The following is a 26,342-nucleotide window of genomic DNA, read 5'->3' as shown; positions in this document are numbered from 1 at the left end:
ACATGCACTGCTGAATTCACAAGCAGACTGCTGAGTATACACACACACAGACAGACTGCTGAATATGCACACACAGACTGCTAAATACACGCACACACACAGACTGCTAAATACACGCACACACACAGACTGCTAAATACAATCACACAAACTGCTGAATATGCACGCACAAGCTCCTGAATACGCACACACAGACTGCTAAATACGCACACACAGACTGCTGAATACACACACACAGACTGCTTTATATACACACACACACAGAATGCTAAATACAAACATAGACAGACTGCTAAATACACACACACACACACACACACACACACACAGACTGCTAAATACACACACACAGACTGCTAAATACAAACATACACAGACTGCTAAATACACACAAACACAGACTGCTAAATACAAACACACAAACTGCTGAATACACACACACACACACAGACTGTTAAATACACACACACAGACTGCTGAATACACACACACACACACACACACACACTTCTAAATACACACACACAGGCTGCTAGACACACACACACACACACAGACTGCTAAATACAAACACACACAGACTGCTAAATACACACACACACACAGACTGCTGAATACACACAGACTGCTAAATACACAGAGACTGCTAAACACACACAGACTGCTAAGTACACACATACCGCTAAACACACACACACAGACTGCTGAATAAACACACAGACTGCTGAATACACAAACAGACTGCAGTGAAGGGTGCAGTGTGAGTGTGTAGGGGTGCAGTGCGTTTAGGGATGCAATGTGTAAGCGTACAATGCGTTTGTGTGAGAGATGCAGTGTGTGTGTGAGGGGTGTGTTTGGGAGAGTGATAAGGGAGAGAATGTATTTTCTCTTATTGTTATTTTAAAAATAAATAAATAAAAGGGTTTCGCCCTTATGCCCCCTCCTCCCCCCCTTCCTTCCTTTTTGCAGGGGAGACTTTACAAGCCCTGGGGGTCTGATTGTGGTGAGGCAGCTTCTTTAGCATGCAGCTTTTCTGGCTGCAGGCTGACTTTACTTCTCCTACAGCGCCGGAGTGTTGCTATGATAATCTTCGGCAACGCTCTAGACAGCTTGAGGGAGGAACTTACAGCCACCCAGGTCCTTCCCTCCCTCCCTCTTCCCTAACAACGGAGTCCGGGGTGGGAGATCTTTAATTGCGAGGCTGGCTCTGCATGGGCTGGCATGGCAGACGAAATGATCTCTTCTGCAGGCCTAGGCACATGAGCATTGCAGTGGTGACTATAATCATGGGCCTCCGGGCAACTGCCCAGCGTGCCCATGCAGAAAAACGGCCCTGATTAGGACTTTTTAAAAATAAAGATTATACCCCATGACCAAGGTATCCAAGTTACCACTAAGGGTATGATTATACCATCCCCTCCAATGAGGGTCGTCGGGCTGCTACAAAGGTCAGGATCAGAATTACAGCAATGAGCAAAGTATCATGGAAACTGACAGATACTATGCCTCCAATGAGCATGGAATGTGCAGTATTAGCAGAGTCAGAATTATTTAATTTAATTAGTGGTGATTGTACTCTGCTGCCACTAGAATTTGGATTATAAACCGCTTATGAGCATGGTATTTGGGCTACCCTCGGAGTCAGGATTATACCCCACTAATTAGCACAGTTTTGGGCTACCCTCAGAGTCAGGCTTATACCCCACTATGAGCATGGTATTGGGCTACCACCAGAATCAGGATTATACCGCACTAATGAGGATGGTATTGGGCTACCACCAGAATCAGGATTATACCGCACTAATGAGGATGGTATTGGGCTACCACCGGAGTAAGGATTATACCCCACTAATGAGCATTATATTAGGACTACCACCGGAGTCAGGATTATACCCCAGTACTGAGCATGGTATTGGGCTACCACCGGAGTAACGATTATACCCCACTAATGAGCATTATATTAGGACTACCACCGGAGTAAGGATTATACCCCACTAATGAGCATTATATTAGGACTACCACCGGAGTCAGGATTATATCCCACTAATGAGCATGGTTTTGGGTCTACCACTGGAGTCAGGATTATACCCTACTAATGAGGACAGTATTGGCACTACCCCCAGAGTCAGGATTATACCCCAGTAATGAGCATGGCATTGTGGCTACCACCAGAGTTAGGATTATACCCCACAAATGGGAATGTTATTGGGGCTACTAACAGAGTCAGGATTATACCCCACTAAAGATAAGTATTGTGGCTACCCCCAGAGTCAGGCAGTACTGGGGCTACAACCGAAGTCAGGATTATTTCCCACTAATGAGCATGGAACTGGTGCTACGCCTGGAGTAAAAATTATACCCCACTAAGGAGCATTGTATTGCGGCTACCCCTAGAGTCAGGCAGTATTAGGCCTAGTAGTGGAGTCAGGACAATTAAGCACAAAATAAACACCAGCGGATGAGGGAGATATCCATTAATTAAATGATGGAAAAATAGTTTGGTTGCCAGTTTTAATGTTAATTAAGATAAAATATTTCTTATCATTTAATACACACCGGTAGACCTGGATCACCTCTTGGTCCTTGAGGTCCCTGAAAATGAAAATAAAATATTGAGTTGAACATAATATCATAACGCATACATAATATACGTGTAATATACTAATATAATATGATATAATATGATATAAAAATATAGTGTATTTAGAATACAATAATAGAATATAATAATATAGTGTGATATAATAATAACTAGGACAGGGTGTGATAATATAAGATAATAAAATAATATAGTGTGATATACTAATACAGTATGATATAATAAAATAGTGTGATATAATAATATAATATTGTGGCGAAACCAACCTCGCCACTGTGAGTTGGAGAAGCCTGGTTGCCCGCCTGCTCCCTTTAGACTATGGACCAGACTTGAAAAAGGTTTATTTTCCCTGCAGAAAGGCTTATTCATGCCTTCTACCGAACAAACTACCGTACGAGGGACCACCTAGGAGATGGAGTGTGCCGTCAATTGACCGCCCAGCAGCTGCGGTTAACCGCAGCTTAATTGACAAATGCTGGGTGGCCTTTGTTCGTCAAACGAACACGTGGCGGCGGCCATCTTAGCTCCCGAACAGCGGTGTTTTGCCGTCGAGTGTCTGGAACTAAAATCGGACACTCGACTAAGCAAACACCGCTGAGACCTCCAGACTTCCGTGGATTCGTGCCGCAACTACCGAACGAGCCGCCGTTCGGTAGAAAAACTAATGTTCACATGGGGAATCTAACGAACCCAAGGAAACCCACGGATGGCAAGCCGTTCGGGACTTTTTAATACATTAACAGAGACCGACCGCAAGGCCAAACCTTATGGAACTATTTTCGGTTACTTTGCCTGTGCGGTCGGTCAATACTTTAAAGTCCCATAACTCCCGAACCCTTTATCCGAATGGGCTGATTTTCAAATATGTTATTCCTCCAGACTAGGGCTATCTGGAGATACTGGATTTGTGGATGTACCCCAAGTATTTAGGGTACATCCAAAACTCGGGGAAAACTATGTATATGTTAATTGTGTTAACAGATAAGTTAGAGGGAGGAGATGTGTGGGTTGTACCTTAAACTGTATTGGTGTACTGTAAATCCCTCCCTTGCATGGGAGAATCCCATATAAGCTTGTTGTGTGAATAAATCAGTGTTGTTCCTGCCTAACCCTCAAAGTGAAGTGTCGTCTCATTCTTGGGGGGAATTTGACTGTATGCCGATTGCCAGGAGTGTTCGTATTGCTTTTCCTGTTCGGCTGCTTCCAGGGTTCGTGTGTCTGCTTTTCGAGAGTTGGTGAATACGTGCAGTTTGGAATTCGGGAGGTTGGTGATTGCAGTAGCTGCTGGTCTATGGGAAAGGGGATTATCGCCTAAACGGGTTTTATCCTCTTGTAGGTGAAATGGTCCGTTACAAATATGATATAATATAGTGTGATATTATAATAACTAAGACAGGGTGTGATACTATTATAGTGCGAACTAATAATATAATATTAAAATATAGTGTAATATAATAATAACTAAGACAGGGTGTGATATAATAATATAGTGCAATATTATAATATAATATAGTGATATGACGAACTGAGCTATGACGAATATAGTGATACGTCACGTGTTCTTGGAGGGGCCTGCTGGCCAGCTTCTTCCCACCGACTATGGGCCAGTCCAGCGACTGTAAAGACCCGTATTTTATTCCCCCTGGTTCGACACTTTCCATTCGTGCGCATAGAACTTCGCGCCCTTTTGCATGGACCAAAACTGCAAACAGACTTCAGGGGGACATAGCCGCAAAAGCCCTGGAACTATTTTCGGCATTAAGACTTTGTGGTTCCGGGTTGGTCCTCAGCGGAACTTAGCCGCAATTCTATGGAACTATTTTCGGCTAGGGGACCATGCGTGCGGTCGGTCAAATTATGACTTGCAGAAAATTCCGGAACCCCTAAACCGATCTGGGTAATTTTTGGATATGTTGGTCACCCAGATCGGGGCTATAAGGGGTGGTAACCTTTGTGGGGATTTATGTATTTTTAAGCTACTTTTGGGGTGTTGTGAAATTGTGTGTTTTTCTGTATCTGGAGATAATTGAGTTTGTACAGTTCCTGACTCAATTATCTCTCAGGCACAGTGAAGGAGTAAGATGAATGTATTGCTCTCCCCCTGCCCCTTTTTCCTGTCCTATTGTTTCCCCAGCAGGGCGTTGTCCCAGGGACACTGTCAGACCAGTTTAAACTAGCTGCTTTGTCCCTCCTCAATCTCCCATCAGCCCTTGCTATTGTCTGACTCCACCCTTTCTTGTACTATAGTAATCTATGTTTGGGAAATGTGTATTTTTTGTGCTTGGAGATAATGGAGTTTAATACAGTGCTTGACTCAATTATATCCCAGGCATAGGGGAGGGATTGACCTATTTTGTATGGGAGTGTCCTGGACCTGAGAGCCAATGTAATTGTGTATATGTTTGTACTGTAGTTTACTCTCAGGTGCAGGGGGGAGTGCCCCTTGCATGGGGACTGCATATAAGGCCCATTGTGGCTGCCATAAAGGAGATTTGTTTTACCCTTCATGAAGTGTAGGCTCATGTTTGGGGGATTGGAGAGCGATATTAACTCTGGGGATTGCTATAATCACTATGCTCCCTTGGGTCACAACGCTTACTCTTGTAAGAGCAACCTGCTTCACTCTCTGGACGAGGAGAAGTCTACCCACTGGAAGCTGGATCCTGGTCTTGGGTCCAGCGTGGGTGGAGGACAGCGAGACCCCAACCAAGCTGCGGCGGTTTGTGAGGTTTACAGTGGTTATGGTGTCTTGTGCGGTGCTTATGGTACTCAAGGATTACTAGGAAGCAGCGATTGATGAAGGTATCCGGTCAGGGTGCCAGGCGGTCCGTCATATTGGTGGCAGAAGTGGGATGGCTTCCTAGTGAGTATAGAAGCATCCTGGAGACACTGGTATTGTTGGATTTATAATTGAGGGCAACGCTAGTATTCGTACCGCGCCCCTATCTACAAAGGAACTCGGAAGATAGAACAAGCTAGTCCCCGGGCAGTGCTCACATACGAGGAGGAGTTCCTTCGAGAGATACAATGGCGACTGGCCCTCTTTGGCCCTAATATTCCGGTAAAGATTGTCAGGGTACTCAAGACCCATGTAACCGAGGACCTGCTGTACCAAGCAGAACGGGCAAGCGAACAGGCACGGTGGGAGATTCACACGGTCGGTCTCTCTGTCTGGAGTACAAGAGTACATACTTCATATGAACAGAGCCTTTTAAAGTGTAATGGGCAAGGTATATTGCAGGGCCCATAGTCCTGAGGCAAGAGGCTGGCCAGCAGGCCCCTCCAAGAACCAGTGACAAGGTTACTTTTGTCAAAATAATATAGTGTGATAAAATAATAACTAGGACATGGTGCATATAGTGTGATATAAAAATATAATATGATATAATAATATAATGCGATATAATAATAATATGATATGAAAGTATAGTGTGATATAAGAATATAAAATGATTTAATATAGTGTGATATATAGCAAGGGTGATACAATAATAAGTCTAACAGGTACACTGTCCCCTACAGCTACTATATAGTATGCAGGCTGTCAGCGTGCCACTATACTATGTCTAACAGGTACACTGTCTATAGCTGCTATATAGAATGCAGGCAGTCAGGGTGACACTATACTATGTCTAACAGGTACACTGTCCCCTATAGCTGCTTTACAGTATGCAGGCTGTCAGGGTGACACTATACTATGTCTGACAGGTACACTGTCCCCTATAGCTGCTATATGGTATGCAGGCTGTCAGTGTGACACTATACTAAGTCTAACAGGTACACTGTCCCCTATAGCTGCTATACAGTGTGCAGGCTGTCAGTGTGGCACTATACTATGTCTAACAGGTACACTGTCCCTTATAGCTGCTATACAGTATGCAGGCTATCAGCGTGACACTATACTATGTCTAACAGGTACACTGTCCCCTATAGTGGCTATACAGTATGTAGGCAGTCAGTGTGACACTATACTATGTCTAACAGGTACACTGTCCCCTATAGCTACTATACAGTGTGCAGGCTGTCCGTGTGACACTAAACTAAGTCTAACAGGTACACTGTCTCCAATAGCTGCTATACAGTGTGCAGGCTGTCAGTGTGACACTATACTAAGTCTAACAGGTACACTGTCCCCTATAGCTGCTATACAGTGTGCAGGCTGTCCGTGTGACACTATACTAAGTCTAACAGGTACACTGTTCCCTATAGCTGCTATACAGTGTGCAGGCTGTCAGTGTGACACTATACTAAGTCTAACAGGTACACTGTTCCCTATAGCTGCTATACAGTGTGCAGGCTGTCAGTGTGACACTATACTATGTCTAACAGGTACACTGTCCCTTATAGCTGCTATACAGTATGTAGGCAGTCAGTGTGACACTATACTATGTCTAACAGGTACACTGTCCCCTATAGCTGCTATATAGAATGCAGGCAGTCAGGGTGACACTATACTATGTCTAACAGGTACACTGTCCCCTATAGCTGCTTTACAGTATGCAGGCTGTCAGGGTGACACTATACTATGTCTGACAGGTACACTGTCCCCTATAGCTGCTATATGGTATGCAGGCTGTCAGTGTGACACTATACTAAGTCTAACAGGTACACTGTCCCCTATAGCTGCTATACGGTGTGCAAGCTGTCAGTGTGGCACTATACTATGTCTAACAGGTACACTGTCCCTTATAGCTGCTATACAGTATGCAGGCTATCAGCGTGACACTATACTATGTCTAACAGGTACACTGTCCCCTATAGTGGCTATACAGTATGTAGGCAGTCAGTGTGACACTATACTATGTCTAACAGGTACACTGTCCCTTATAGCTGCTATACAGTGTGCAGGCTGTCCGTGTGACACTATACTAAGTCTAACAGGTACACTGTCTCCAATAGCTGCTATACAGTGTGCAGACTGTCAGTGTGACACTATACTAAGTCTAACAGGTACACTGTCCCCTATAGCTGCTATACAGTGTGCAGGCTGTCCGTGTGACACTATACTATGTCTAACAGGTACACTGTCCCTTATAGCTGCTATACAGTATGTAGGCAGTCAGTGTGACACTATACTAAGTCTAACAGGTACACTGTTCCCTATAGCTGCTATACAGTATGCAGGCTGTCAGTGTGACACTATACTAAGTCTAACAGGTACACTGTCCCCTATAGCTGCTATACAGTGTGCAGGCTGTCCGTGTGACACTATACTAAGTCTAACAGGTACACTGTTCCCTATAGCTGCTATACAGTATGCAGGCTGTCAGTGTGACACTATACTATGTCTAACAGGTACACTGTCCCCTATAGCGGCTATACAGTATGTAGGCTGTCAGTGTGACACTATACTATGTCTAACAGGTACACTGTCCCCTATAGCTGCTATACAGTGTGCAGGCTGTCCGTGTGACACTATACTATGTCTAACAGGTACACTGTCCCCTATAGCTGCTATACAGTGTGCAGGCTGTCCGTGTGACACTATACTATGTCTAACAGGTACACTGTCCCCTATAGCTGCTATACAGTGTGCAGGCTATCAGCGTGACACTATACTATGTCTAACAGGTACACTGTCCCCTATAGTAGGCAGTCAGTGTGACACTATACTAAGTCTAACAGGTACACTGTTCCCTATAGCTGCTATACAGTATGTAGGCTGTCAGTGTGACACTATACTATGTCTAAGAGGTACACTGTCCCCTATAGCGGCTATACAGTATGTAGGCAGTCAGTGTGACACTATACTATGTCTAACAGGTACACTGTTCCCTATAGCGGCTATACAGTATGCAGGCTGTCAGTGTGACACTATACTAAGTCTAACAGGTACACTGTCCCCTATAGTGGCTATACAGTATGTAGGCAGTCAGTGTGACACTATACTATGTCTAACAGGTACACTGTTCCCTATAGCTGCTATACAGTATGCAGGCAGTCAGGGTATGTATGTTTTGTAACAGCAGATTGTAAATTCTCTTGTATTCATTCGTCCAGGTTTTATCAATCTCCACTGTAAGAAAATCAGTAAACTTCTATATTTTGAACCTCCAGTGCGTTTAATTTGGAGGCAGTCACAGTTATTAGATTATGAATGAATTGAAGGTGTTGGAATTTTACCATTGTTCCTTTTGAACCTTTTTCACCTTTATTTCCCTGAGGAAAAAAAATAAACAAATAGCATTCAGTGAGATCAATAAATGTCTCTTTATCTATAATCATTAATTGAAATAAAAAGAATATGGCTCTTCTGAGATATTATAACATAATTTGAAAGGCACAAAAGTTACTGTGTGTTGTGCTTGACCAGAATATTTCCACAGGGCTCATTTCCGGTTTTACAGAGAACACTCTACATTAGAATTGAATTTACAGATGTTCGCTGCATCCAGCTGTTTCCATACTGTCCTACCAGCTTAGTTTTTTCCTACCCTAGTGAATAACAGGTGATGCTAAGGTTACTTTGCAACACGCTAAATTTTACTGGCTGCCGCTATCATACAAAGTGTAAAACCATTGTCAGCCATGTATAAAAAGAGAAAATCTAACTGTCCATTTATTCCAGAGGAACAGACACATGCCATGTCCATGGCAATAATTAAATACTAAAGCAGATCTCAAAGCATTTTACTATCAAGAAAAATAAGCATAAGGCCAAACACAAGTTAAAATAAATAAAATGCATGCATCATTCAAATGAACAATTTGCTTTCTGCAATGAACCTCAAATACTAAGGTAACAAACGAGGTCCATGGAGCCACCACACATATACGTACCAGGCATACAGTCCAATGTACCCAGGGCACGTACATCAAACTTCATGTGCAAATAATGCAGATTGGAAAGCAATATAATGTAGCCTAAATTATCCATCCAAATTTAACAAATCATTGGTGAAGACAGCAGATTAGTATGATAACAATGGATATAACATTGAAATACCCATCAAGCATAAGATCATCATCGGAATAAATGTGGTGTGGCACTCCGGGGGACAGGTATGGGATTCAACATGCTTCCTGGTAGCACACTCCAGGCAATGGTATTCTGTATAAAGTTCACAGGTTCAACAGACAGGATGCATATTGAAGTTTTAATGAACGTAGAACACATACAAATATGTTTCGGCCCAATGGCCATAATACTGTATAAGGGATGCAAGTACAACAGAAAAGTTTAAACACCTGTCATTTTGGAGCCAAAATCGAGAGCTCCTCCCAAGGAGGTGTGTTCAGTTACCATAGTAAACACACCAAAAAAAAAGTGTTTTGACTTCAAAATTGTAGTCTGTTTTTGTTCTGTGGTTACTATGGTAACTGAACACCTCCTTGGGAGGAGCTCTCAATTTTGGCTCCAAAATGACAGGTGTTTAAACTGTTATTAGTGCCAATATACCCGATAACCACCATATAGTGCCAAAAAAGGGTTAAACATTTAACTTTTGTTAACAGCCTTCCAAAATCACACCCCTGTAGGTGACCTCACATAGAATTCTAAAAAATATATATATATTTGGTAATGTAAAATGATTAATTTGTTGTTGCACTTTATAAATAGGGAGTGATTAATACATTGTACCAGATGTCTTGGAATTAAAAGCACTTGAGTAATAGAAGTTGATTATAATGAAATTGACAGATTTCTCTTTTACTAGATTAAGAGAAGTACAAGCACCTTATTGATATTTCGGAGAACTTAGATTCCGAACTCCCAGAACTTTAAAGATGCGATCCACCAGTGGAATGCACAGAAGTGCGCGGTGAGACGCAAACCGGAAGTAACCACAATGTAAAATGATGGAACGCTGGAGACTCGTAGGTGTAGCACACAAAAGCAAGTTTTCGTGGGGAAGATCGCAAACAGCTGGTGAGAGAAGGAGGAAATCGCACAGAAGATAGAGATTGTCTTTCAACACCTTTGGAGTCTGAGAGAGGTTGGTGAATTAGGGGGAAACACACCCTGGAACACCTGTAGGCATTGGGATTAGTCCTATTTAAGGGAGAGAAATAAAGGGATGGGCAGGCAGATTTTTTTCTTTGGCAGATTGTTTTATTGTGATTTTATCATTTTGGTCCTGGGGGAAGTTCCTAATTGAACAAAAACATGAAGGACCAGAGACTATTTGTTATTATTATTTCTGTCTGTTAAAGGGACACTATAGTCACCTGAACAAATTTAGCTTAATGAAGCAGTTTTGGTGTATAGAACATGCCCCTGTAGCCTCACTGCTCAATCCTCTGCCATTTAGGAGTTAAATCCCTTTGTTTATGAACCCTAGTCACACCTCCCTGCATGTGACTTGCACAGCCTTCCATAAACACTTCCTGTAAAGAGAGCCCTATTTAGGCTTTCTTTATTGCAAGTTCTGTTTAATTAAGATTTTCTTATCCCCTGCTATGTTAATAGCTTGCTAGACCCTGCAAGAGCCTCCTGTATGTGATTAAAGTTCAATTTAGAGATTGAGATCCAATTATTTAAGGTAAATTACATCTGTTTGAAAGTGAAACCAGTTTTTTTTTTCATGCAGGCTCTGTCAATCATAGCCAGGGGAGGTGTGGCTAGGGCTGCATAAACAGAAACAAAGTGATTTAACTCCTAAATGACAGTGAATTGAGCAGTGAAATTGCAGGGGAATGAGCTATACACTAAAACTGCTTTAGTTAGCTGAAGTAATTTAGGTGACTATAGTGTTCCTTTAAACAAAAATAAATCAGTTTATACCTACCCACCTGGATCCGGATTCCTGTTCGGAAAGCGGAGAGGAAGCCAAGGGTTTCGGTTTCCCATAACTCTAAAGGGAAGATCTCTTGAGGCGCTTGAAATCATGTAAAGTTTGTAAGTACAATTTTTACACGGCACATTTACACATGAATATACAGTGTTTTGCGCTAAGCTTTGTTTATTTTAGATATTTTGGGTACACAGCTGTATCCCATATACTTTGTACTCGCATCCTTTATACATGATTAAGGCCATTGGGCCGAAAACATATTTTTATGTGTTCCATGTTCATTAAAACTTCAATATGCGTCCTTCTTGTTGAACCTGTGGACCTTATACTGAATATCATCGTACATCATGTTGCTAGAAAAGGTATCATCCCATGGGGTTGGGGCCTGTGAAATAACGGAGCGGACTACTTTAAACATTCATGGGGGAGGACCTAGTCCACCCTGGACCCCAACCATGGGTAACAGGTGAGGGTTATACAATAATTACTAAAGGTGGGGGGATCTATTATCCCCTCACCTGGCCTCCACTCATGGGTGAGAGGTGGGGGCCTAATACTAAATCCTAGATCTTCATTCTGGCAGGAAGTGTGGGAAGCTCTCATTGGCTCCAGGTCCCTGTAAGAGGTGTTGCTGCATCAGAAGTAGAATGTGGTCTGTTTTGGGCACACAGAGGAAGCAGCAATACTCACCAGTTTACCTGTTGGCCCCACAATGCCACCGGGACCTACTGGACCACTCTTACCCTGTAAAAAGAAGAAATAGAGGTTACAGAATGATGTATAGTATGAAGGGAGCGTGTATGACAATGAGGGAAAAACAAACAAACAAACCAGCTTTATTGGCAAAGACAGACACAATGTCAGTGAATCCACACTCATAAAATACAGGCAGGTGCAAACTCTGGAGGGTACAGATAAATATGGTGAACATGGAAAAATGTAATCTGCTGATTGAGACATAATGTATTCAGTTCACCAAAGAACGCTGTTTGATCAATGTTCTTGTCAAAATGTCAAAAAAGTTTAAAACTTCAAAATGTAAAAAACTGTATAAAATTTACCAGCATTCAAGCAAGTTCTGTTTGCAAATAGAGATTATGAAAATACATATGGAAGCATTACCAGCAAATGTTCCAATTTTAGATATTTAGAAAGACAAGCTATATAATGCTATTTTTATTAATGAGTATAACATATTCCACTGAGATTAGTTTATATACCAAAAAATATTTTATACTATATATATATATATATATCATAGGCGTGCGCACGGGGTGTGCTGGGTCTGCCTGGGCACACCCTAATCCCCGTGGCACGCCTATGTATTGAGTCCTGCAGGAACAGCGTTCCTGCACTTTTATTTGAGCAGGAACGCTGTTCCTGCAGGCACTCAGCTCCCCCTTCCTCACCCTATGTTCCCCCTGTCATTGGGGGGGGGGGGCAGGTGGTGAAGGACCCCCCGGTCAAGCGCCGGTCTCCACTCAGCCGCGGCGAGGGAGCTGTGTGCTCTCTGCTTCCTCTCGCCACGCGCTGTTTGCTGATGCTGGGAGCCGCTGTTTGCTGATGCTGGGAGCCGGAGCAGACAGCCCGCGCGGTGAGAGGAAGCAGAGAGCACACAGCTTCCTCGCCGCGGCTGAGTGGAGACCGGCGCTTGACCGACCCACTGGACCCCAGGGACAAGTCCACGCCAGCACTCCAGGTAGGGAGGCTGGGTGGACATTTTTTTATTAAAAAATAATAATTTGTATGTATGTGTCTGTGAGTGATTGTGTCTGTGAATGTATGTATGTGTGTCTGTGTGTATGTGTCTGTGAGTGAGTGTGTCTGTGAATGTGTGTGTGTGTGTCTGTGAGTGATTGTGTCTGTGAATGTATGTATGTGTGTGTGTGTCTGTGTGTATGTGTCTGTGAGTGATTGTGTCTGTGAATGTATGTATGTGTGTGTGTGTCTGTGTGTATATGTCTGTGAGTGAGTGTGTCTTTGAATATATGTATGTGTGTGTGTCTGTGTGTGTGTGTCTGTGAGTGAGTGTGTCTGTGAATGTATGTATGTGTGTCTGTAAGTGTGTCTGTGAATGTAGATGTGTGTCTGAGAGTGTGTGTGTCTGTAGGTGTGTGGGTGTCTGTGAATGTGTGTGTGTGCACGCGTATATATGTGTGTCTGTGTATGTGTCAGTCTGTGTGTGCACGCATATATATATATACACACACACACACACACACACACACGTGTATATTATTTTTTTGGGGAGGTGGGAAAAGAGTTCCCAGACTTTATTCCCCAGGACTTCACCGGAGATCTCCGGATCTCCCCTGTCGGCTCACGCAGAGTCGGCGCTATCTGAGTGCCGGCTCTGCTCTAAGCCTCCATGGGCTGGCGGGGAGATCAAAGATCTACCTCACCAGCCCACAGCAACATGGAGGGAGGCAGTAGAGGACCCGGGGAGCTCTAGACAGCAGCTCCGTCAGGTTCCTCTCACGAGATCTGAGCATTGCCACGGCAACACTCAGATCTCGCGAGAGTTAACTCTAGCCCCGCAGGCTAGAGTTCACTCTCCACTGGACCACCAGGGATGGCACATGGCAGCAAGGATCCCCCCTCCCTATATAAGGTAGGGAGGGGGGATATTTACTAATCTGCCCCCACCTCCACAATCCCTCCAAACATACAGCCCGCACGCTCACACACACAGTACACTAACCGCACCCTCACAAACACACAACACCCTCACACACAGCACACTAACAGCACCCTCACAAACACACACAAACAGCACCCTCACAAATACACGACACCCACACACATCACACAAACGGCACCATCACACGCACACATCACACAAACAGCACCCTCACACACACAGCACCCTCACACAGCACAGTAACAGGACCCTAACAAACACACACACAAACACCCTCACCCACATAGCACACTACCAGCACCCTCACACCACCCTCACACAGCACACGACCAGCACACACATACACAGCAGTGTATGTGTGTGTGTGTATATGTGTGTATGTATGTATGTATATATATATATAAATATATATTACATATATACACATGCGCCGTGTGTTTGTGCTTTAGGATGCACACCCTAATGCAATAGGCTGCGCACGCCTATGATATATATATATATATATTTATTTGTGCTCGGAATTTCTAATACGTAATGGAATGTAGAAGGAGAAGCAAAGTTGGTTAAGGTGTACCGAAACCAACGTCCGAGTAGGCCTGTAATAAAAAGAGGGCAAAAGAGGATTCAAAGTAAACACACTTTATTGCAAGTTATACAGCGAGGGTGCAAAAGGCTCGATGGAGCTTCCTCTCTGGTTGAGGTATATACGTAAATAAATTGAGGATTTCCTGTGTCCTGGTCACTAAATGATGTGGACTGGGGTGTAAGAGCTTGAAGTTGATGATGCAGCGCCTATACGAAATGAGTGACCAGAGAAGGAAGCCAGGTTGTAGCTCAACCTTGACAGTAGGGTTCTGTCGTGAAATAATGAATTTGGCTGATAGTGAGTGGGTGCCCTTGGAGACGTAGTAGTGGAGTGTCAGGGTAGGAGGTTTAAGAATGGTGCGTGATTAGGGCAGGTTGTGAGGACGTGGTGTAGTATGCTGGTAAAGGTAGAGATTCCTGGTATAGTGTAACTTTAAGGTGTAGGTGAGAGGAGGAGGCAAAAATCACCATAGTTTTACTGTAAAGTTTCCTTTCAAGTAAAACTCTGCTTGTGAGCTTGTTACAAAATTCAATACCCTAGCGTGAGTGATAGTGTAGTTGGGTGAACTGTGTGGAGCGTGCGTGCCTGTGCATGGTGTAATTCTGTGCTTAGTCCAGGATGAGCTCATGGAATGGTGGTATCCTGGATAGTAGGTGGAGGGCCATAGTGCCTGGAAGAAGACCTTAAATTGAAAGCGTGAAAAAGCGTCAGCGGCTGTGTTGTGAACACCAGGAATGTGAATGAAGACTAGATAGAACTGAGAGGCTGCTGCCAGCCAAGTCAGCCGTCAGCCTGCGAATCAGCCTCATAATGGTTAGCAAGGATGACCGACCTTTGTTAATGATATCGCAAGTTGCGGAGTTGTCAGAGTAGCATTTAACTGCCTTGCCGGTCCAGAGATGACCCCATGTATGGGCGGCCGCCACAATGGGGTAGATCTCAAACAATGTAGAAGTCTCTCTAAAGGCCAGCAAGGCATCCGTCTCAGTGGGCCAGTCATCCCTAAACCAGTGGTTGCCGAAAATGGCTGCGAACCATGTGTGTGCTGCTGCGTCTGTGTGAATTGAAGGTGAGTGCTCTGAAAGTGGGGGAATGAACAAAGAGATCCCATTCCAGTCGGCCAAAAATCTACTCCACATGTGTAAATCTGCCCTGGCTGGACCGTCCAGAATGATTCGGCAGGAGTCAGGAACCCCGTGGAGAAAATTAAGTAGCCTAGAGACAAAAGACCTACCCTGTGGAATGATACGCATTGCGAAGTTGAGGGACCCCAATAAGGACTGGAGTCCCCTCCAGGACTGTAAGCAGAAAAGAAATACCTGCGGTTGGTTAATGGAGCATACGAAAGACTAAACGAAAGCCATTTATATTGCGGTCGGCTGTTACTGTTAGGTGTGTGTACTCTGCGGTCGGCTGTTAGCCGCACGAACGCAGAAGTACACGAATGGTGAATGTGCACGAACGGGTTAATATAATGAAAAGAGCCTATCTCCGCGTTTTTAGGCCCGAATATTCCCACGTTATGCTTATGTGGACGTGCCGGTCTCGTGACCGGAAGCCAGGTAACTGGTAGCATGTCGGATAGAAGCCGGTTGGCGGGCACGTAGGTCGGAGGCAGGAGAGCTGCTGACGCCAAACTGCTTGCTGGAGACTGAAATTTTTGGTGGGAACTACGGACTGGAAGTGACAAACAGCTTGAACGGCAAAGGTAAGTAGCGGGGTTGGAGTTTAAATAAGGGTCATAACTCCTCCCACAAATTCGGGCCAACATATGAAACCAGAGGGCTGCACATGCATGAATGGGGTGTTGCTGGGGACGATTTATACAATACACAAGATCCGGCGACACTCACTTATCCACTAAACAGCAACTTATATAATAATAATAATAATAATAACAATAATAATAACAACAACAACAATATAATAACTAGTATTTATATAGCGCCTTTCTCCCAGTGGGTCTCAAAGCGCTTTTCAGCGCATGCTCTCGGAATTAACCAAATCGGCAGCTGAATAGTAATAGCAATGCCTGCCCTATTTATCCTTGACCTGCAGACAGTCCCAGGATGAAGTGGTGGCAGCATCATGTTGTGGAGATGTTTTGCAGCAGCCGGGACTGGGAAACTGGTCAGAGTTGAGGTAAAGATGGATGGTGTTAAATACAGGGATATTCTTGAGCAAAACCTGTACCACTCTGTGCGTGATTTGAGGCTAGGACGGAGGTTCACCCTCCAGCAGGACAATGACCCCAAACACAGAGCTAAAGCAACACTTGAGTGGTTTTAGGGGAAACATGTAAATGTGTTGGAATGGCCTAGTCAAAGCCCAGACCTCAATCCAATAGTAAATCTGTGGTCAGACTTAAAGATTGCTGTTCACAAGTGCAAACCATCCAACTTGAAGGAGCTGGAGCAGTTTTGCAAAGAGGAATGGGCAAAAATCCCAGTGGTAAGATGTGGCAAGCTCATAGAGACTTATCCAAAGCGACTTGGAGCTGTGATTGCCGCAAAAGGTGGCTCTACAAAGTACTGACTTTAGGGCGGTGAATAGTTAGCACATTGACCTTTTCTGTTATTTTATCCTATTAATTGTTTGCTTCACAATCCAAAAAAAATAAATCTTCAAAGTTGTGGGCATGTTCTGTAAATTAAATGATGCAAATCCTCAAACAATCCATGTTAACTCCAGGTTGTGAGGCAACACAACACGAAAAATGCCAAGAGGGGTCAATACTTTTGCAAGGCACTGTACATTGTAATCTTTCATTAACCCAAGAGAATTTTCTTAAACAAAAATATAGATTCTTATAAAATAAAAAACGATCAGGGATCCAGCTTGTACCACTAAAATCCGCTTTCGGCGTTTACTTCCGGTCTTGCACACATCCGTGCGTTCCACTTAGTCCTAATTATGATGGCCGTGCGTTTCATTCAACCCAGTTCAAAACGTTCATATCACTGCCATCTAGTGGTCGCCAGAGGGATTACCCCAATTTTGACATGATATTAAAACAACATTAAGATTAATTCCTATCCTCTGACAATACTATGTTTAGTACCTTTCGTTCCATACTTGCTCATCAGCAAACAATTGTCCTAGTTAAAATGTATTTAACTATATATTTATTTTTTGTTTTATTATTTACTATTTTATTATTTTTATTTATAAACTAATTACATTCACACCAATTGATCTAATATGTCTCATATAACCGAACATTGTGTACTGATATCCACCCACATACATAGTGGGATGGTTAATTGGTTAATTACATTTACACCAATTGATCTAATATGTCTCATATAACAGGACATTGTGTGCTGATGTTCATTTGCATGCATCATAAAATATACCCATAATTTTGGCCATTTGTATAAAATATAAAATATACTCCCTTTCTTTCCTATTTTAGATTGTGTATATTATCTTATGTTTCTATTATTGTGAGTGTTTTAATTGTTATTTTGCCTCTTCTCCTTTGTTCTTTGTAATATTTTATTTTATTTCCTGTTTTTTTTCATATTGTATATAATGATTGTGTTGCATTTTTTTTTTTAATTCTTTATTATGACGATCAGGTGAGTACAGAATCACATATATACATACACCACAACAGTGTAAATACGTATAGTCAGTTCGGAGAATAACACTGAAAGTAAGCGTTGTTGTCTTCTGATCATCTGACATACAGCAAGCATCATGAAAGCTGTCAATCAATCAATAGAATATATAGGTAATTTAAGCAATTTAAACAATTTAAACAATTATAGGTAGATGCATCTTTAAAAGCTAAAACAGTTTCAGTAACATCAATAACCGATCAAGCGAATTTAAACAAGGGGATATCTTGGAACCCCATTCCGTGGTCCTTCTAAGGAACCAGGCGTATAGACCTTATAGCTAAAAACGAGGTAATAGCTTCAATCTCAAACATGTTTATATTTGACACATGGAGCAGAAAAAACCTGCGCTTCCCCGGTTGGGCGTAGTGCCTATGATATGTGGGCATTTGCTGAACTAAGTGTATTGTGATGCAGTTGAGATTGTAAGTTCCAAGTACATGCATTTCACTGCTAAGAACGCAACCCCCCAAATCCGAGCCTTAACCAGGGATTTCCTAAAGAAGGGAGTTCCAGGGGTCGCCTGTGCAACAGAAGTGGTTTGGGTATGTCTGTCTATTGTAGTAGCCCATCGGTCAGATGTCTGATGTGGTGCCTTGGAGTGTCGCGGGGCGTATGTTGTAATCCCATCCCCCCCGTCAGTTTAGTGTGTCATAGTTTGGGGGTTACCGTTCTGTATGTTCAGTTCCTCAGTTGTTCCTTCAGTCGGCAGTTGGTGATGACATTGGCTCGCATCCTTGGTATTTACTACACTCTATGCCTATAACTCGCGCATCCTCACAGTCGGGTACCCCTGTTCCCGACCTCCTTGGGCTCAGCTCGAGCCGCCACCACGATGTCCCATAAATAGGTCGCATGGGTTTGAGTAGATACAATGTATGGAGATAGAAAGAGAGAGGGGGACGGACGGATGTGGGGGGGGGTGGTAGGGTTTATAGGGGGCACCATGTGTCAGCGTGCGCCCGGGCATCCTTGAACCCCATGTGCAATGGTGTGCGTTATGGTCCTCCTGTTCCCGGTCGTGAAAGGTATACGTACCACGGGGTCCAGGTGGCGACGTGTTTGGTGCTCCGTCCGAGCAGTTCTGCGTATCGCGCCTCGGCCGTGTGTATGTCCTCCACCCTCTGAAGCCATTCTGTCACGGTCGGTGGTTGGGTCTGTTTCCATTTAGCTGGTATGGATGCTTTTGCCGCATTAAGTAGGTGTCGTATTATCGATCGCTTGTATTGGGCTATTGAGCCTTCCGTGTGATGTAGTAGGGCCATTTCTATGTTGAAGTCAGGTAGGTTTCCCAGGATGGTCGTCATTTCCCGTTGTATGTCCTCCCAAAATGGCTTAATCTTTGCGCAATCCCACCAGATGTGCCTTATTGTGCCCGTGTGGGTTTCACATCTCCAGCAGGTGTCTGTAGTTCCCGGGAATATTCTGTGCAGTAGAGATGGAGTCCTGTACCAGTGGGAGAGTAGCTTAAAGTTGACCTCCTGATAGTTGGTACTTATGGAGCTCTTGTGCTGTAATATTAATATCTGTTCCCATTGTGCTTCAGTGAACGTCCTATCCGTCAACTCTTCCCATCTTCGTCGGAGCCAGTCATGCAGAGGCGTTCGAACCACGTCTGTTCTCTGTGTAATGCTACCCTGTTGGGGAGGTTGTTTTTTTTTTTTATATATATATAAATCTTTATTTTCATTTTTTATAAAACAGGTTAATTCAAGTGAAGACACAGCTTACAACTGTATAGTTTTTAAACACGGTACAAGAAATTATTTTCCAGTAGCAGTACAATAAATAATAATTATAAGTACCAGTCAAGCCGTGCATTAGTAAGCATCTTCATTAGACAGTATACTGCTGTATCTTACATCTTACATCCTTGCAATCATACAAACATGTCATACATATCACCTTAACCTTAACCCTACCTACTACCCATTCTCTCATCTACGGATAGCTATCTCTGTGGGGGGGGGGGGTTATATTGTGATTGATAAATCTAACCCAAGGGGCCCAGACTTCGTTATATTTTTCTCTGGATATCTTGGCTATCCCAGCTTCCATGTTGCGTTGGTATTCCATTTGTATACATATCTCCTGCCAGTTTAACCCGCCCATTTGTCTCCAATTTCTGGCCATAACTATTTTTATTGCCATACAGATGTGAATCCAAAGGATTTTTACTTTTGTATTGCTTTTTGGAAGGTCTAAGTGGAACAAGAACATTTGAGGCGTGATCTCAATCCGAACGTCAAACATAAAGTCTGCCAGTTCCACTACGATTGATTTCACTGGTTTCAGCTCCTCACAGTCCAACCAGATGTGAGAGAATGTGCCCAACTCCCTACCACATCTCCAACAATCTGGTAGGAGTGTGGGTTGAAATCTATGAAGGCGAATAGGGACCAGGTACCAACGGTATACTAGTTTAAAGTAGACTTCCTGTATGTTCACCCCATGTATATATCTTTTTACTGCTTGTAGACCCAACAGCCAGTCCTCCACTGAGGATGAAAAATCAAGTTCTTGCTCCCATTTATACATTGCTGGCGCTTTGTCTATTTGTCTTTGGCTTCTTGCGAATTGATTATATCTGGAAGCGATTTTTTTTTTATGATGAGATGCTACAAATTGGTCCATTAGAGAACTTTCCGAAAAATCTTTCCCCATAGTAAAGGATTTTATTCTTAAATAATTAAAAATTTCCTTCGCTGGGAGATTATATTTAGATTGTAGTGTTGGGAATGGCAGCATTTTATTATTATTTAAAAGTTCCGCTATTCTTTCTACTCCACCGTTTTCCCATTCTTGTATATTTATATCCTTTATATAAAATTTTAGGATTGTTAGTGGGGCGTTTAATGATATATGTTTTGTTCCATATTTCTTTTTCAAGTGCTTAACGGTATAGATCATTGTGTTGTTCATTGGGTTGCTAGGTCTTATATTTTTTAGAAGTTCACTGTCGCACCACCAAAGTGATAAAGGTTCCATACCACCAAGATCTGATTTTTCTATGTCTAACCAGTTTGGTCTAGCCGTTGTATAGTTGTCACACTTAATTAGGTGTGCCACCATGTTATTCATATATAGTTTCTGTATATCTGGGAAACGGATCCCCCCTTCTTTCCAGTCTCTCTGTAGTATTTCCAGTGAGACTCTAGGTCTCCTATCTTGCCAAATATAATTTGATAGTTGCCTTTGAAGACCGCGTATCGTCTGGTATGTCACCCTCAACGGGAGATTACTAAATAAATATGTCAACTTAGGAAGGAGATAAAAGTTTACTGCTTCAATCCTACCCAACCAAGAGAGTTCCAATCCCTGCCAGTTTTTTAAGGTGTTCCTGAAGTAGGTGGAAATATCAGTGTAATTGAGTTCTCCAATTTCTCTGTAATCTAGAGAAAGTTTTACCCCTAAGTATTTTATATTACTTGCTTCCCAGTCGCATTTAAAATCTTTTTTAAGTTTATCTAAACCTGGTCCGCTCAGGCCTTTTAACAGAATCTGTGTTTTCTTTATATTTATTTTATAGCCCGAGTGTATACCAAATTCATTGATAAGCCGAAATATGGCTGGGATAGATCTAATAGGATCTGCCAGGGTCAGTAGGACATCATCTGCATATAGTGCAATTTTGTTCTCAATCTTATTCACCTTTAACCCGCTGATGTCTTCATTCTGTCTGATCGCGGCTGCCAACGGTTCTATGGACAGGATATATAACAGGGGTGCCAAAGGGCACCCCTGTCGCGTCCCATTTCTAATAGGGAACCAGTTTGATTGAAACATATATCCTGATACTTTTGCTTGAGGATCCTTATATAGCGCCATTGTGCTCTCCTTAAAGAAACCCTCGATGCCGAAGGCCCCCAGTACTTCTTCCATGTACTTCCAGTTGACCCGATCGAAAGCCTTCTCGGCATCGAGGGTAACCACCGCAAAGGGAGACAAGCTTTGATCTGTATGGTATAGGACATTCAGTAGTTTCCTAATATTATCAGATGTGCCCCTGCTCTCTACAAATCCACTCTGATCTATATGTACAATATTGGGTATAATTTGTTTTAATCTGTCGGCCAGAATTCTAGAGTATATCTTGATATCTAGATTAATAAGAGAAATTGGTCTGTAATTTGAAGTATACGTAGGGTCCTTATCTGACTTAGGGATTGGTATTATAGTGGCCTGGAGTAATTCCGTTGGGATGGCTTTATGGTTAGCGAGATCTTCAAATGTTCTTAATATATATGGAGAGATTATATCGCTTAGTTTTTTATAGAAGATTAAAGAAAAGCCATCTGGGCCTGGTGCTTTACCTGCTGTTAAAGCTTTAATGGTATTGCTAATCTCCTGAATAGAAAAAGGGGCGTTTAGTTGGCTTAATTTCTCCCTTGATATAGTTGGTAAACTCAATTTATCCAGAAACTGTTTTGTTTCACCCTCGGATGGCTCGTTAAATTTTATATTATATAAATTTTTATAGTAGTCTTCGAATGCTTTAGCAATTTGAGTTGGATCATTTTTTTACTTCCAACAGTTATATAGTTTATAGATTGAAGTTTATTTTTATTTTTTAATTTATTTGAAAGACTTTTCCCTATTTTATTATTTCCGTAGTACCATCTCTGTTTTAGAGTTAACATAGCTTTGTCAATCCTTTCTTGAGTTCTAATTAATATTTTTCCCCTAATCTCTTTGATGACCTCCAAGATTTTATGATCTATGGTGAGTTTATGTAGGCGTTCTTGTTTTGCCAGCTCGATATAAAGCTCATTAAGCTCTTTTCCTTTCTTTTTTTTTATAGTAGCTCCCATTTTTATGAGGCATCCTCTAATATATGATTTAAAAGTACACCATAGCATGGCATTGGAGACGTCCCCTGTGTCGTTACTTTCAAAGAATTCTCTAGATTGAGTGAGTAATGCGTCTACACTAAATTCTGATTTTAATAGATTTTCATTAAGTCTCCATTTATCTCTAAATTTATATTCAGGGTTGTTTTTTATGACTAAACTTACAGGGGCATGGTCGGACCATGTTATAGGTCCAATTGACACTTTCTTAACTCGCTCCAAAATTTCAGGTTTTACCAAATAATAATCAATTCTGGTATATGTCTGGTGAACATTTGAAAAAAACGTGTAATCTCTTGCTTCTGGATTAGACGTTCTCCAGGCATCATATAAACAGTTTTTTGCCATAATAGTCTGCATCTTTGATAAGCCTGTTCTTTGCTTACCATCTATGTAAGCGGACTTGCTTCTATTCCTGTCTATTTTATCATCTATGGTGCAGTTAAAGTCCCCCCCTATGATTAAGCTACCAGACGACACGCGGTCAATCTTTTGCATCAAATTTCCCAAAAACCTATATGGGGATTGGTTTGGAGCATAGACGTTTTTAGAGTATACAAAATATCATTAATACGAACAATCACTATAAGGAACCTACCACCCGGGTCGGTCTCCTCATGGATCAGCTCGTATTTTAAACTACCTGAAAAAAAAATTGCCACCCCTCTTTTCTTGCCCTTTCCCACCAAGTTAGATCTGTGAACCACTGGGAATTTTTTATAGTTCCATAGTTTGGGCGTTAAGTTAGACCAGTGAGTTTCTTGGACGAAACCAATATCTGTTTTACTGTCAATCAGTAATTTATACAAATGTCCTCTTTTCTGACCTGAATTTAAGCCCCTTGCGTTAATAGTAAGTATGTTTAATGACATACTACCGCAGCTCACCCCACACCCTCTGCCCCTCTATCCTCCCCTCACGTAGTATCCGACACTCAAACCCATTCATACTTCCACCGGTCGGTCCTGTGTATTTGGACCCCCTAGTGGAGCTCCAACTTTCTAATACCTCATTCAAACCATAATATGAAGTACTCTGTGTAGTCTTCATATTTAACCCTGCTGCCGTCGCAGGACCCTGGACCAGGAAAGTGGGCCTTTTGTTCTTTATTATGATCCCTCTAACCTTCATATTGTTCCGCCCTTCTTTTCCCCCTTTCTTTTCTCTTTTATCTTCTTCCTTCCTTCCTTCCCCTTCCCTTCTCCTTCCCTTTTCTACCTTCTCGGTTTCATTTCCCTTTCCCTTTCTTTTTATCAGGCCTATTTCTAAAGGCATAGCTGTATTCTTTCGTTTTATCCTGCACGGAATCTATCCACTACATCCCCCTTCTATTGATTTTTATATTATCTCGAGCAATTCTATCCTCCTATTTTGTCTTCTAATACTCCTTTCCCTAGCTCTTATCTTGATCTATGATCTCCCTTCTCCTCCTTTTATACAATTGTGAGCTTGTATCAGTTGTGAGACTCACTTCATTCGTTCCTTTCTATACATATACACATCATTCGTTCCTTTCTATACATATACATTTTATAGTGTATCCATAGGTGTGGCTTATGCTTTATACTCATTTTCCCTTATATTACTCTATGTACAAATCATCATTAACTTGTGTCAATTGTGAAACTCGTTTCATTCATTCCTTACTATTCATATACGTTTTATAGTGTGTCAATAAATGTAGCTTATACTTTATATTCATATCTCTTATGTTACTCTATATACAAATCATCATTAACTTGTGTCAATTGTGAGACTCACTTCATTCATTCCTTTCTATACATATACATTTTATGGTGTATCGATAAGTGTGACTTATACTTTATGCTCATATTCCCTTACGTGAGTGTATATACAAATCTATCTTTATTACTCTATATGTGCTGTATGTAAATCTATAGTTATATAGTCTTCTATATTTATATGCATTATATACATGAGTGGGTGACACTGGTGCCGTGCCTAAGACCTTTTAACACCTTTTCTTCTAGTGTCAAGAGAAAGAGAAAAAAAAAAAAAAAACGAGAGGGGAGAGTTTGGTTTGACTAAGGGATAAGTTCCAAACTTGTCATCTTCTGTTTTAGTGCCATGTTGTCTCTGAAAGTATATGGTTTATCCTTGAAGAAGACCATAATTGCCGTCGGGAACAGCCATTTGTATCTTATGTCCTTATTCCTGAGGATAACCGTTTCTTCGGAAAAAAGTTCTTCTTGCTTGTCTTGTCTTCTGGGATAGGTCCTGATAAACTTTTAAGTGTCTCCATTCTTCCGTGTCGAGGATCCCGTTCCGTATCTTCTGCATTATTTGGTTTTTCATCCAAAAACTCGAGAAACAAATCATGACATCTCTTGGATAGGATTTATCGGTTCCGTTAGGTCTAGCCAGTCTATGGAATCTTTCAAAGGTCTCGGGGCCCAGCGTCTGTCTAGGTAGTATTTTGGAGAATAGACTGATCAAGTGCAAATATAATTCTTCTTGTGAGATTGATTCCGGTATACCTCTGACTCTTACGTTGTTTCTCCTGGAGCGATCTTCTAAGTCAGTCAGCTTCTTCTCAGTGTCCTGCAGTCTCTTTTCTAACTGTATATTCGATGTTTTAATTTGTTCGTATTCCTCTTGGATTTTTTGTAATATAATTGCCTGGTTAGTAAATTTTTCTGAGAGAGTAGCAATTTCTGCTCTGACATCTTTAGAGTTGTTTTCAATATCCGTTTGAATCTTTTTATATAAATTGTCCAACATTTGAGTTAGCAGTTGTTGTGTCAGACCCTGCGAGTTTTTTGACAGATGTGGTGAGTCGTCCTCTGATATGTTTGATATTTGAAGGGCGGAGAGCTGAGCGTTTTCTAGCGGTAGGGACTTGCGTTGCCTCTCTAAGTCTGTACTAGGCACTTTAGGTGAATAAAATGTGCCTATTGTTGCCTTCTTTTTCTCCATGTTTTGGACTTTATCTTTTTTTGCAGGCATGTGTGCTGGACTTCAAGTTTAGACTTTATACTCCGCTAGGGTTAACTATTGATGAGTATTTCTTTTGTCAGTTTTAGCAGATGTTCCTTTCCTCGTTGCTATACCGGGTATATCCCTTTAAGTTATCTCTTCTTTGTCTCTTATTTGTCCAAATATGGAGTAAGGCTCCGTAGAAAGCAAATAGTTGGATCTATTTATCCTTTTTTTTCCCCTTTTACTCACAAAAAATTGTTTTATATTTTCATTGTCATATTTGACAAGAAAGAGAAAAAAAGGAAGAAAGAAAAAAGAAAAAAGAAAAATCTTTCCTCTCCACTGCAGCACCAGTTAACTGCCCCTTT

At 42.0% G+C, this 26,342-nt stretch overlaps 1 protein-coding gene across 4 annotated transcripts in view; it reads right to left on the bottom strand.

The window, feature by feature from the left end:
• Positions 1-26,342, bottom strand: part of COL24A1 (collagen type XXIV alpha 1 chain) — an 808,926-nt gene that overhangs the window by 77,971 nt on the left and 704,613 nt on the right. For all 4 annotated transcript variants that reach the window (XM_063427613.1, XM_063427615.1, XM_063427616.1 and 1 more), the window contains 3 exons: positions 12,025-12,078; positions 8,723-8,758; positions 2,557-2,592 (listed from right to left, as the gene is read on the bottom strand). In XM_063427613.1, the coding sequence (XP_063283683.1) occupies positions 2,557-2,592; positions 8,723-8,758; positions 12,025-12,078 (126 nt within the window). The remainder of the gene's footprint in view (positions 1-2,556; positions 2,593-8,722; positions 8,759-12,024; positions 12,079-26,342) is intronic.

The sequence above is a fragment of the Pelobates fuscus genome, chromosome 7 (assembly GCF_036172605.1).
Source record: "Pelobates fuscus isolate aPelFus1 chromosome 7, aPelFus1.pri, whole genome shotgun sequence".
In the NCBI taxonomy this organism is placed as follows: domain Eukaryota; kingdom Metazoa; phylum Chordata; class Amphibia; order Anura; family Pelobatidae; genus Pelobates; species Pelobates fuscus.
Note: the sequence above shows the minus strand (reverse complement) of the source record. Positions and strands in the feature narration are given on the sequence as shown.